General features: G+C 30.0%; 3 protein-coding genes across 4 annotated transcripts; 2 read left to right on the top strand and 1 right to left on the bottom strand.

The window, feature by feature from the left end:
* The first annotated feature begins 98 nt into the window (after positions 1–98).
* LOC124498382 (uncharacterized) lies at positions 99–4,450 on the top strand. The gene is made up of 4 exons (XM_075729573.1): positions 99–324; positions 406–945; positions 1,343–1,978; positions 2,011–4,450. Exons 3-4 carry the CDS (start codon positions 1,566–1,568, stop codon positions 2,954–2,956), a joined length of 1,359 nt encoding a protein of 452 aa, XP_075585688.1. The 5' UTR covers positions 99–324; positions 406–945; positions 1,343–1,565; the 3' UTR covers positions 2,957–4,450.
* A 67-nt stretch (positions 4,451–4,517) lies between these two features.
* On the bottom strand, positions 4,518–7,508 carry LOC124498381 (carbohydrate sulfotransferase 1). Of its 2 annotated transcripts, none has more exons than XM_075729571.1 (3): positions 6,912–7,508; positions 6,109–6,825; positions 4,518–6,043 (listed from the first exon to the last, which is right to left on the bottom strand). In XM_075729571.1, exons 2-3 carry the CDS (start codon positions 6,350–6,352, stop codon positions 4,863–4,865), a joined length of 1,425 nt encoding a protein of 474 aa, XP_075585686.1. In that variant the 5' UTR covers positions 6,353–6,825; positions 6,912–7,508; the 3' UTR covers positions 4,518–4,862. The 2 variants fall into 2 exon arrangements, with proteins under 2 accessions (XP_075585686.1, XP_075585687.1); XM_075729572.1 differs by having other exon boundaries at positions 7,239–7,277.
* Positions 7,509–7,779: 271 nt separating this feature from the next.
* LOC124498380 (T-cell immunomodulatory protein) lies at positions 7,780–10,787 on the top strand. The gene is made up of 2 exons (XM_047062123.2): positions 7,780–8,381; positions 8,434–10,787. Exon 2 carries the CDS (start codon positions 8,502–8,504, stop codon positions 10,317–10,319), a length of 1,818 nt encoding a protein of 605 aa, XP_046918079.1. The 5' UTR covers positions 7,780–8,381; positions 8,434–8,501; the 3' UTR covers positions 10,320–10,787.
* The last annotated feature ends 2,574 nt before the right edge of the window (positions 10,788–13,361 follow it).

The following is a 13,361-nucleotide window of genomic DNA, read 5'->3' as shown; positions in this document are numbered from 1 at the left end:
CTAATTTAATTTAATTTTTCTCTTTTTTTGTGTTTTGAACAATGAATCAAAATTCAAAGTTTTGTGTGTGTGTGCGTGTGTTTTGCGCGCTTGAACAAATTTGAGATATTCTCTTCACCAAATATTCGCATTTTAAATGATAATGTTTCTTGTAAAGTTTATTTTTCATCTTCTTTTTTTTGTGATGTGAAAAAAAAATTTACCCGAACACACACTTGGTTAGTCACAAAAAAAAGAATAGATGAAAATCGATTCATGTAAAAAAAACGTTTTTCACTTTCATCACATCCACCACCATCGCCAATCCACTTGAAATCGATTCTGGTATGTTGTAATTTCTTTTTTTATCTTTGTTTATTATGTTTTTTTTTCGTATAAAAAAAACCTACAAAATAATAACAACAGCAGCGACTACAACGATTCTTCATCGATTCTTCTCATTCACCACGGTGTTGTAGAAAGAAAGAGAGAGAGAGAGATTGATTGATACATCGTAATGCTGCAAATTTTACATTAAAAAAACGAAAAACAATTCGTTTCATTTGTTTTGGTTAGATATTTTGCTGTGTGTAATTTTTTTTCACAGAAAAAAAATGTTGAAAAACAACCAACAAAAGTTCATTGTTGTTTGTTGTTGTTTTTTTTCATTCGATTTTGTGTGCCTGAATACAAATTCGATTGTTGTGGATATAAATGGCCATCTAGACCGTTTAGGCCATTTCGTTCTGTGCTGGACTCGGAGTCTTTTTTTTTGTTTTGGAAAAACCATCCATATTTTTTTCCCCATAAAAAAAGTCATCAGAGCAAAAAAAAGGAGAAAATACATTAATTGTTGATCAATAAATCGGTTCAATCAAATTTTTGCTGTTCAAACTTTTTCTAGTCATCATCATCGTCATCATCATTATTTTTTTCTGGGTTTCCATTCAATTTTGTTTTTCTTTGGTAGGTTCATTATTTATTATTATTGTTTGAAAATTGACTCTTTTTTCTTTTCTTTTTTTTCTGCTGTTTATCATTATTTCGGCTACCACACCGCCACCACCACCCCCGCCATCCATTCAAATATTTGCCTCAAACTAAATTCAATGAATTTTCGTGTATGGTGGGGGGATGGCAATGTACAACAACAACAACAACATTTTTTTATTGTTCATCATCATCATCATTACTGGTCCACCACCACCACACCATTTATTGATTGATTCTATTTATTGATCCATTTTTGTTTCTGTCCTAATCGAATCAAAAAAAAAATTCCAAATTTCTCATCATTTTTCCATGACCACCATCAACAACAACAATGCGAATAATTTCATTTGTTTGTTGGCAAAAAGAACAGCATTTGCAATACAAACTACTGCTACCGATAAAACGAAACAAAAAAACGAAAATCCGTCTTGATCCTGTTTCACAAGAATTCATTTGAAGGACGAAAAAAACAACAAAAACAAAGTGATTAATTGTTTTCCATTGAACCGAATCGGCTAGAAAAAAAAAACATCATCAAAAAACAACAGGAGAAAAGTTTCAGTCTTGCAGACTAATTATTCTTGATATACACCATGTATCAACAACAACAGCAGCAGCAACCAAGAAGACGATTCATCATTTATTTGATTTCTAATCATAATGACACGAATAATAATAACCAACAGAAACAACCGATTGGTTTGATTCATAGTCATGAGATTATCGGTGGTAATAATGACGAACGTAGAATTGTTAATCACAATAATTCCAATGAACACCGTCTTCATATACAACCATTTGATGAACAACATCCAACCAGTGTTGAACTTGAACAGATGATCAATCGAAATGATTTCAATGTAATTCATTTTGAATCGAAAGATGCTGATCGTAATATGCTTGAATTATCGATGGATAATGATCTTGGACATCATTTTCATTGGCTTTTACGATCACCATGTATGATATTGATCAATTCGATTATTCGTTTGCATTTGGATTCAGGGTCTATAGAAAAGCTGCTACTGCTGCCGACAGCAATGTAATAACAGGAATGAAAGAAATATTCCTCATTAATGATGCTCAATTATGCTTTGAAAGTTCTTCCTTTCATTCTCGTTGTTCATTTTCTGTTGATTCTCCGAAATTTGGTGGCATAATTAACCTATACACCAAAAGTAATTTTGTGAAACAAATCACATCGATTGAAAATAATCAACAACAACGACGGCAGCAAATTGCCTCAATATTTTATTGTTCATCAAATAATACCACAACAACGATAGCAACGAATAATAATGGTGGTGGTACTGCTGCTTCAAATGTTAAAAATATTGTAATCGGCAATATTCCAGAAAATTATCCAAAATCAACATCATCATCCGTTGGTGGTGGAAAAAATGAACCCGATTATCTCATCTATTATGATGATAAACATCAAACAAAATTGGTGGCTATTGTTTGTGGCAAAATTGAACCATTTTCACCGACAGATTCCATGAACAATAACAACATTGTGACTGAATTCAATCCTGGTCAAATTCTTCGTATGCCTGACACAACATTGGAATTACGTAATGATCTTTGTAATGAACAGAATCGAAAAGATTGGTTCTATCTATGTAAACATTCATCATTGATACGTGTACGATTTATGGCGAATGTTTATGTACATAGTTTACAACCAACAAAATGCTATTTCAAATCATCACTAACCGTACCACCGAAAAAATTTTCAATCGTAATTGCCGGATATGTAGGCATAATCGGACATCATAAACCGACAGTCCCGGATGATTATTATAATGCATCAAAAGTCATTTCCGGCGGTACTAGAGATCATTTAGTAGAAATTATTGTGGATGAAGATTGTCTCGTATTTATTGGCGATCATTTTATGTTGCTTATGGCTAAAGAATCACGAAATTCTACTACTGCTGCTGCTGATAATGTTGTATTGAAAATGGAAATGAAGAACAAATGAAATTAAATTTCCTATATTCTCCTTTGAAATTAAAGCTAAAAAAAAATTCTTTTAGAAATACTCGAAAAATCATTGAAGAATCACCGCTGTATCCTCTAAACTTTTGAACAAAACAAAAATTAAAATTCAAGATGTTTCGTCTGTGTGTGTGTGTGTATCGTTATGCAGTGGATGAAAGAAAATAAAAATCAGGTCTTCAGAAAAACCAAAACCCAAAAGAAAAAAAAATTCCGCCAACGTCAGCGCTCTTTCTCTTAACATTAGTTATTCCGTTAATGAACGTGAATTCCTTTGAAAATCTTTATTTTGCCGACCAAAAAAATAGACCACACAATTGACCGGATGTTTTCTTTCTCTCTCTCTCTCTCTCAAATAGCCAACACAAGTAATAATGACAAAAACTTGAGAAGATCAAAAGTTGAAGTGAGAGAGAAAAAATGTTTAAAATGTTCTATTAGTTTCGTAGCAATCGATGATATACCAGAATCAGACAAATTAACAAATCGTGTTATTATCACTAGAGTGAATCATTTGAAGAAACTAAATATTTTCTCCACTATTTTTAATGGCCATTTCCGAAAAAAATGATAATTGTGATATATTAGCACAGCATTCATTCCATCGAGATGAGTACTACCTCACAAGAATTGACCAATCTTCTCGATTCATTCGAAACAAGAGAAAAAAGTTTTCATCTCGAAAAAAAAGATTATGATTACAAGCGATGAAGAAAAAAAAATATAACTCAACTCCCAATGCGACAATATCGAGAAGAAAAACAACAATGCACAGTGCATTTAATAGTTGAAAATCCATTTATTTTCATTTTATCATCATCATTGTGTGTGTGTGTGTGTGTAAATGAGAGAGTGAAAAAAAAGATATCATTTCATTTGATTCGATTTGATGATCATCAATACATGAATGGCCTTTTTTTATTATTATAAACAATAATGACCGAGAAAAACGAAACGAGAAACCCGAAACGGTTATTAAGAATCGACGATGATATTTATAAAAAAAAAGAAAGTATTGATGATTCTGTTTTCTCACCGATTGTGAATAATTGATCATTGTCCAGTTTTTTTTTCTTTGGTGCCAACCGATAATTGATTCGATTTCGATTTATGAATCTCATTGCAAAGACAGCCGTAAACGAATCGTTTTATTGAATGAAATGGCTTTATATGACACACGATACACATGGCTTGAGATTTTCTTCAATCAATTTTTTTGAATTTTTTTTTCGTAGAATAAAGGAAGCCATGAAGCTTATGGGAAATCGATACGCCATATGAACCATGAATCGGAGTCGAATTCCATTGATGATTGAACTATTCGTCGTTTTTTTAAACATTCATCAATATACTTGTTCACACACACATCACGACGACGATGACGATGACGATTGTCATAAGTTCATTGATCCTGATCTAATGATTATTGATTTTGGTGATGATGGTGGCTCCTTCTCTCGATCCAGATCATCATCATCATCATCATCAATAATAGTAATCATGATTGCTCTCGTTTTCATACTTATAATGGTACATTGATTTAATTATATTACAAGTATATTTTACGTTTATTTTCATCAAAAAAAAGAAAAAAAAATTCATTTCGATAATAATAGATAGATTTTAGCAATGATCGTACCAATCGTACCAATGATAAAAAAACGTTTAAATAATAATTTGGAATAATATAACAACGTTAACTATACTATATATTTGTGTTTATCACAGTGATCAGTTATCTCCGGTTTTGGTTATGATTTCGTTTTGATTCTTTTTTCTTCTTTCGCCATCATATAATGAATTCGGAGAACCATTGGTTATGAAATGCTAAAATATTTGGATATCACAAAGAGCTTAAAATTTTGGTTTTTTTTTTGATCCAACAAATTTCATTTGGTGGTGGTTGTTTCATCATCAACAACATCATTTGAATTAGTAGTAGTAGTCATTGATGTTGTTGCTGTCGTGATCATCGAATTTTCCATGATTGGTAATATGTTATCATAATTCAAACGTACAAGAACATCATGACAAACACGTTGTGCATATGCTAATTCCTCCTTATTCAATTGTTTAGTCCATTGCCATGCCGTGGATGTGGAATTGAAACGATATGTTGAATATGGATTCTTTTTATCTTTATCACGACGATGATGAACAGCCGTACTGCTATTTGTTGTATGTGTACGTAAAAATCTTTGAATATATTGTGAGAATTCTACGTTAATATTTTCAAAAAGTTTCCGAGTCTCATTATGTGGATTGGATGTGATATCTTCATAACGTACAAGTAATAGATTATTGCCTATGTTCGATGATTTTTTTAGACGATCAAAATCATTTAGATCTTGTCGCATATCATTACAGATATTGGTGAGATTAGTACATTGATCCGTATTACACCATTCCATTGATTTACGTGAATTATAAATGCCACGTGGATCACGTACCAGATAGATTATCTTCAGATTATTCGCAGTACCCATTTTTTGGATTAATGGTTCAATATCACGTATACGTAAACGAACCGTTTTGATAATATTATATCTCGATCGTATACAAACATCACTCATGAATTCATTATCATAACAAATGGCCATTGTACGAAATTTACAAATATTCCAGAAAAAACGATTCCATCTGATTAGAAATGTATGATTACGAATCCATTGATTATAATATTGTGGAATAGTATTGTTGGAAAAATCACAATTATAAACACCACTGATTAAATTGATGGCCTCAGTAAGATTTTGATGATCGATACGTGTTTGTCTGGTCATATAATTTAATGGTTCAAATGTGTAGAAACTTTTCCAATTCTGTTGCAATAAATCACCAATAAACGATGAACCAGAACGAAAATAAGCAACGATTAAAACACGTGCCTGATCATTGCCATTGAAAATTTTAAATTTTTCAATAAAATTATATTTATGACGAATTGCACGTAAATGATCTTTTTCTTTTCGTTGTTTTGAAACATCTTTTATTTGACTTTTTGCATTTGATGATGATCCAAATGTTTTGGATAATTGTCGTACCAATTTATCGTATGACCATTTAGATTCTATTTTTGATCAATAAAAAAAATCATTACAACAAAGAATAGAAATATATGCTGAAAATATTTACCATTTTGATGATTCTTGATTATCGAAATGGAAGAATTATATGATAATGATGATATATTGTTATTGTTTGCAACAAAATGATTATTCACTGTTGTAATCTGTGAACTTTGTTGTAAAAGAATAAATATAGCACCAGCTGCAATTAGAAATAGAAAAATTTTTTGCTTTTCCATTATGAACATGTTATGATTACTATAAAATCCAGTAAAAAAACGACGACTAATGATGTATCGATGACTGATCATTGATTCAAATAGATTTGATCATCAAAAAAATTTATTGGTGAAAAAAAAGAAAGAAAATTTTTTGACCACTTGTTGATGATTATTATGTTTTCACCCAATCATTATCCATCGATGAAATGATTAGTACGAAAAAAATGCATATATTTCCATTTTGTTTTAGGATTATGGCGATGATGATGGTGATGAATGTTTAACTGGTATTTTGATGTATGGATTAAAAATGATGAAAGATGATTATGATGATTTTAATCATCGATCAGACTTCACTGTTCACATGGTAATGATGGATCATAGTAAAATAATCCCAAAATACGAATCATCATCAATTGAAAGCGAAAACGAGTAAAACAGGGAAAAATTTACTTTCCTTTGACTTGCCGCTGTCTCTGTTATTGATTATTTTTTTCAATTTTCTTTTCAACTTATCAATTTAATGATGCACATGATCATTTCATCTTTATGCGTGATGGTCACTGCAAAATATTGAAAACAAAAAATATTATCATATTTTCATGGGAATTCTCTCTCTCTCTTTCTCATACATCATTCATACACATACAATATGGCTGTCCACTATATAAATTGTTGAATGTGTGTATACAACTGTTGCTTGAATCAACAAGTGTGTGTTTGTATAGCACAAAACAACAACACATTGATCATCAAACGATCATCGATAGCGATTCAACATCCTCGTTGTTGTTGATGATGATGATGACGACAACTAACAAAAAAAAAAAAATGATGATTATTTTTATTCACATCGTCGACGATGACCACCGCCGTTGTTGCTCATGCATTGAAGAGAAAACAACAAAAACAAAAATCGAGCATTGGTTCGATGCTCATTTCTCTCTTTCACACTCACCCATAAAAATAACCATACTCTTTTTTTATTTTTTTTGTCGTTGTCGTCTCGTTTTTGTCAATGTTCACATGGGATATAAATTTTTTTTTAAATTTTTTGTCATTAGTTTCATATCATATGATGGTTTCGAATTCAATTTGTTGTTGTTAGCACTGGACAAAGCAGAAAAACAAAATGAAATGAAACCCGGTGCCACAATTTTTTTTTGCTGCAGCAATGATGATAGATTTCTTTGGATTTCAATGCAAAATTTTGATATATTTAATTCTGATATAAGAAATCATGAAAACAAACTATTAGATATCCACAAAGATAGTTGATGCAAGAACTACAATTTTTTTTTTTTTTTTTTGGTTGCAGCATTGCAATGATTGTCTGACCTTGTTTGAAGTTCAAATTTTTTTAATCAGAAAAAAAAGTTTTTACTCTTTTCATTTATATTTGATCAAGTCCATTATCAACGATGGTCTGATTGATGAATGATGATTGCAAAAAATGAATTCTTTTGTCAAATTAGACAAATATCAAATATACTTTGCACAATGTGTGTGTGTGTATTCAAATTGAATTGGCTGGATGATTTTTATTGCTTTATGGCAACAATATTTGTTGTCATTAGACATGGTGGCCACCAATTACATTCTATTTATTGTCATCATCATGATGATGATACATGAACTGGTTGTGTCAATATCTCGTTTTTTTCTGTAATTTGATGATGCGATAAACTCCACCGACGACAACGACAACAATATAAAAAATGATGACAAGAGAGGCGAAAAAAAATCAATTGAAATTTCCTCTTTTCATTCGACATCGACAATGACAATTGATATGTGGAAAAATTGATTTGTTTCGCGCATAAAAAAAGAGTTGGAAAAAACTTTAAATTGATTGATGTGATGATCAATTGAATCGATAATCGAATAGTAATTTCTTCGATTAAATTGACAATGAAATATCAATGACAAATTGATGATGATAAAGCATTTTTTTTGGCGCAAAAATTTGAGTAAAAAAAACAATTTATTTTTGTAATTTTTTAACATAAAAAAAAAATAAAGTTTTCGTCCTCTATGAACAAGATTTTTGACCCGAATACAAATAAAAAAAAATTCTGTCCAACATGATCAAATGTTTGGATTTTCGTAAAAATATTTGGTTTGTTATTTAACATAAAAAAAGACGATTTTAATGTTTTTTTGCTTTTCAGATAATGAATGAAGATCGACCGATTCTAATTTATACAAAATACTGATCGAATAGAATAACAACAGAATAATGAATTTGTTCCGTAAATCATTATTTTTGTTGTTGTCGTTGTTGATTGTCATTAATCATCATTCATGTTTTGGAGCTGATAAACAAATACTATTCGATACTCATATCAATGGTCTTATTGCTGCCTTTAATGATTTTGATTCTGATCGTTTTACCGATATATTTATCATTACTGATAATGGTCATTCAATGAAATTACTTAAATCGCAAGAGGATGAACCTGATCTTCAACAATGGGATCAAATAAAATGTTCGTTTGAAAATGAAAAAATTACCGGCATTATACCGGCAGATTTTTCTGGTGATGCAATCATGGATGTATTGGTCATTACTCAGCCAGAATCAATGGAACAATTATTCAAAATATGGATTCTTCGTGGCAATAAAACCCATCTAGAATGTAAATCGACAAAAAAACCATTGCTCGATAATGCATTGGGCCATCCTTTGATACTTGATTATAATGGTGATATGATAACTGATTTTCTAATTGAAACCCGTGATTGTCCATATGAATTATGGCTAATGAATTCAAAACATTTTCGTGGTGATTGCCGTCGTAATCAATTTGGTGATACATCACTACGATTGCCACATTCGAATGCATTTGTCAACATTCGTAATTGTCTGCCAGATTCTTTGGATTATACGACTGATATAGTTATAACGAATAAAAATCATATTGAATATTGGCTAAATCGTGAAGGTTTTAATGTGGAAAATCGAATAAATATACGATATCCAGATGAATCTTTGTATACGATTGGTCAATCTGCTTATATCGATCTCAATATTGATGGTTGTATTGAACATATCATTGCTGCTTGTAAAAAAGTGGGATTCTTTCATACACAATGTTTACCACAGATCCTATGGTATGATAACAAACAAAATGAATGGATCAATATTGCTGATTTTACCAATCATTCGAAATTGTATTTTGAAACAATCGATACTCAATTTGGAATACAATTACCGATCGCCATTCGTTTTGGTGATGTAGACAGTGATGGTTATGTTGATTTAATTACTGTGATGAAAAACAAAACCGAATCCGGCCGAATCAAACAGATTGCTGTCATTCTACGTAATATTCGCGATGATGATCATCCTAATCGAAGAAAATTTGTACTTTTTTGGACAAGTGAGAAATTAATCCCCGATGATGATGTAGAATTGGTTTCATTTTTAGATCTACAAGAGAATGGAAAATTGGACATTATTTTGACGACGAAAAATTCATCAAATCATTACAATATACAATGGATTTTAAATACTTTTGTTGATAATTCCTGTTTCTTGAAAATACTTGTCACGTCTGGATTATGTTCAGAGTCTTCATGTCCAAATGAAAAAGTTCCATACGGTACAAATCAAGCTGGACCATTCGTGTGTTATGAAACATCCGACGTAAATGGCCATCTAATGAAAGGATGTTCAGCACAATTATCACAATCATCATATTTTGCTTTACAAATGCCATATTCAATATTTGGATTAGGTGAAACGCCAAATTTTGTTGAAACCGTTATTGCATCGATACCAAGTGGTGATAATCAACCGACTAGGAAATCAAAATGGACCCAAATTGTACCAGATGCACAAGTAGTACTGATACCATATCCACCAAATGAAACAATGTATTGGATTGGTAAATTATTCTATACACCAAGCAATATGATATCATCAACATTAGCTGCATTGGCCATTTTATGTGCTGTATTGATTGTAATAATATTCATTTTACATCGTAAAGAAGTATTGGAAGATTTAACCGAACATGAAGAATACAAAAGACATTGGCCTGAAAGTAGATGATGATAATAATAGTAATTTCTTTTCGTATTCATCAATGATGTGTTTATCTTAACAATGACTATTTTTTTCAACCAAATATTTTGTCCAGCTCTTAATAATGATATTGATCGTGAAAAAATATTCGTATTTCGTAACGAAGAAAAGTCTTTTTTTTATTTTTTGATCCAATTTCAACTTTATTCATCTATCGTGATTCAATTGGCCATTGTCTGATCAATGTCTGTCTATGTGTGTGTGGGACAACAGCAATTTATTTAATCTTGACATCGAAATTTTTTTTCCAACCATTATCATTATTATTGGATATTTCTACATTTAGGATTTCGTGAATGGCTCCTGTTGCTATTTATTATTATGCAGACTTTTTTTTTTTATCCGAAAAAAAAGAAAACTTTTTTTCAATTTGTAAATTGTAAATTTAACGATTTTATGATCCATAATAAATATAAATTGTGTGTTTGAATTGAATCATTTGATATTTTTGTTCAAATTGATTAATCTATCCAACAATTCGTTTCAGCCTAAAATCTATGACCCATTCATCGTAATCATATATATCATATATATAGAGCACGAACAGGTCAGCCAAAAAAAAAAAACTAAATCGGACGACTACCTTTAAATTCAATTTTACTTTCTATATCTCAAACAAAAAAAAAAAACAACAGCAACAATAAACAATTGGGACAAAATCTTATTTTCGTAAATTAGATATCAAAATAACCAATAACAACAACAACAACAACAGAAAACAAACAAACAATAATCATCTAGGATTTACAGATATTTATTTTGAAGGCCATTCTACATGCGTATTGCGTTATATGTGTGAATTTGAATATATATGACAAACAAATGGTGACATTTTATTTTAATTTTTTGTTTTTGCAATCGTAATAAATAATTACCCGAATTATTTTCGACATCCGAATGGAATCTTTTGTTTTTTTTTTGTATTTTGAATGATGATGATTGGATTGAAAGAAAGGCCTTTTTTTGTTTGTTTTGTTTAGAATCATCGTAATAATATAAATCTGGACAAACAGCGGAAATATATGTGGATTTCAAACAACAACAACAACAACAACAATTATCAAATTTTATGAAATAATTTTCATCATCATCATCCTCTCCATAATACAACAAGGATGTTTTTCATTGAGTGATAAACAATCAAAGCAAAAAAAACGGAAAAAAATTGTTCGTGTTTTTTTTTTTTTGCAAAAAAAAACCATTGTTTTCACTGTATATTATTGTCACCACATAATTTCAGACGTGATTCATAAATTATCATATACATGTGGTTTGATCGTTTAGCTTATGGCTGCTGCTGCTGCTGCTGCTGTTGGTTTTGGTCGAATGATTTTATCATCACCGATTAACAACAACAACAACAATGATCTTGGAACATGGAACGTTGTTCGTGGTAAAAGTTTTTTTTTGTTGAAAATAAAAAAAAGATATAATTCCTCAATATATTAGAGAAAAAAATTGAAATTGAATTTTTTTTTTAATGGCAATAATTATTGACAACAGCGACATCGTTGATTCATTAATCTAAATTTTAAATCTCAAATGATGTGATTTGTTTATATTGGTTGACTAAAAAAATGTCAAATCTATTAATTATTACTATATAGTGTTCTGTATTGTAGAAACACAGAGCACGTGTATATCCATTCAATGATCCGATCTGATTTATCGACCGACTGACAGACTGATCTCGATTTGAACAATGGAACAATATCTTTTTTTTTGTTCTCGGTAATAATTTCCTTAAGTTGCTTATATGCTTATATTTCCAATGAATATAGATGATGATGATGATGATGAATGTTTTTTATTAGTGTTTTTTATTAGTCATAATCATTTCAGCTGATCTATTGTCGATTTTTCTTTCTTTCTTGTGGTGGTTAATTGCTTTTGCCCTTTATGATGATGATGATTATTGCAAATCAACTTTACCAACCAAAACTATCCTTTGTTTATGAGTGGGAAAAATTTTTATTTCCAACCACTAATCAATATGACTCAATCTGGAAAACAAAATAAAAAATTATCTCAATTCATTGTATTTTTTTTTCGGTGATCAAATAATTTTCCAACATTTAAAAATGTGTGAGAAATGTATGAATCTGAATAGAATCTGATATGGAGTAAATTTTGTAATGACATTGCATTAATTGCAGAAATTTTTTTTTTGTTTTGCCCAATTTTCATCATCATCACCATCACCAGTGAATAGTTGTGAAATTGTAAAGTAATTTTTTCTTTTCATTTCATGTTGTAATTGTTCTTGTTAGTAGGTAGCATTTAATGACGGAAATGATCATGTTATTAGTGATGATTCAATCGATATATTTTTTTTCCCTTTCAATATGGTTGATTTTTATTATTCATAATAATAATAATAATGGGAATGAAGCAGTGATTGATTTATTTTCACATTTCGATATCAATGTTGATTCATATTACATGTTGATGATGATAGCCTTATTATTATTATCATTATCGTTAGTTATTTGGTCATTATATAATTTCCATATTTTTTGTTGATGTTTTTCTGTTTGTTTGTTTGTTTGAAGACCGTCCCTTATAATTTATCATCATTGTAATTATTGTTTTTCATCATGAAAAAAAATATCTTGTAGCTTGAAATTGATTTTTTTTGCCAATTTTTTTTCATCAGGAAATACCGTGTAACTTTGACTTTTTCATTCTAAATGAAAAATTATGTTTTTTTTTCGCTTCACTTTGCCCAAGGCCAAGAGATATTGGCGAAAAAAATGTTGAATAAGTAGCGGCCATCTCAGTCGATATGATTTAATTTTTTTTTCTTTTTCACCCATTTTTTTGGTCATTCAATTTTGTTTGCACTCATAAATCCATTATGATTATTTTTGTAAAGAAAAAAAAATCTGAAAATTTCCCATCTCTTTCATTCAAATGGACAATTTTTCTATTATTTGAAAAAAAATCTCAATTAATTGAGATCGATATATTTTGCACGTTTTTTTAATGAAAAAAAAATCTGCAATCGAA

This window comes from Dermatophagoides farinae, chromosome 3 (assembly GCF_024713945.1).
Source record: "Dermatophagoides farinae isolate YC_2012a chromosome 3, ASM2471394v1, whole genome shotgun sequence".
NCBI lineage: Eukaryota > Metazoa > Arthropoda > Arachnida > Sarcoptiformes > Pyroglyphidae > Dermatophagoides > Dermatophagoides farinae.
Note: the sequence above shows the minus strand (reverse complement) of the source record. Positions and strands in the feature narration are given on the sequence as shown.

Bases quoted from the DNA above. Each gene is read 5' to 3' on its own strand.
- LOC124498380 (XM_047062123.2), top strand. From the start codon at position 8,502: ATGAATTTGTTCCGTAAATCATTATTTTTGTTGTTGTCGTTGTTGATT.
- LOC124498381 (XM_075729571.1), bottom strand. From the start codon at position 6,352: ATGATCAGTCATCGATACATCATTAGTCGTCGTTTTTTTACTGGATTT. The intron at 6,044-6,108 runs GTAAATATTTTC...GATCAAAAATAG, and splicing joins AATCAAGAATCATCAAAATG to AATCTAAATGGTCATACGAT.
- LOC124498382 (XM_075729573.1), top strand. From the start codon at position 1,566: ATGTATCAACAACAACAGCAGCAGCAACCAAGAAGACGATTCATCATT. The intron at 1,979-2,010 runs GTCTATAGAAAA...TGCTGCCGACAG, and splicing joins CGTTTGCATTTGGATTCAGG to CAATGTAATAACAGGAATGA.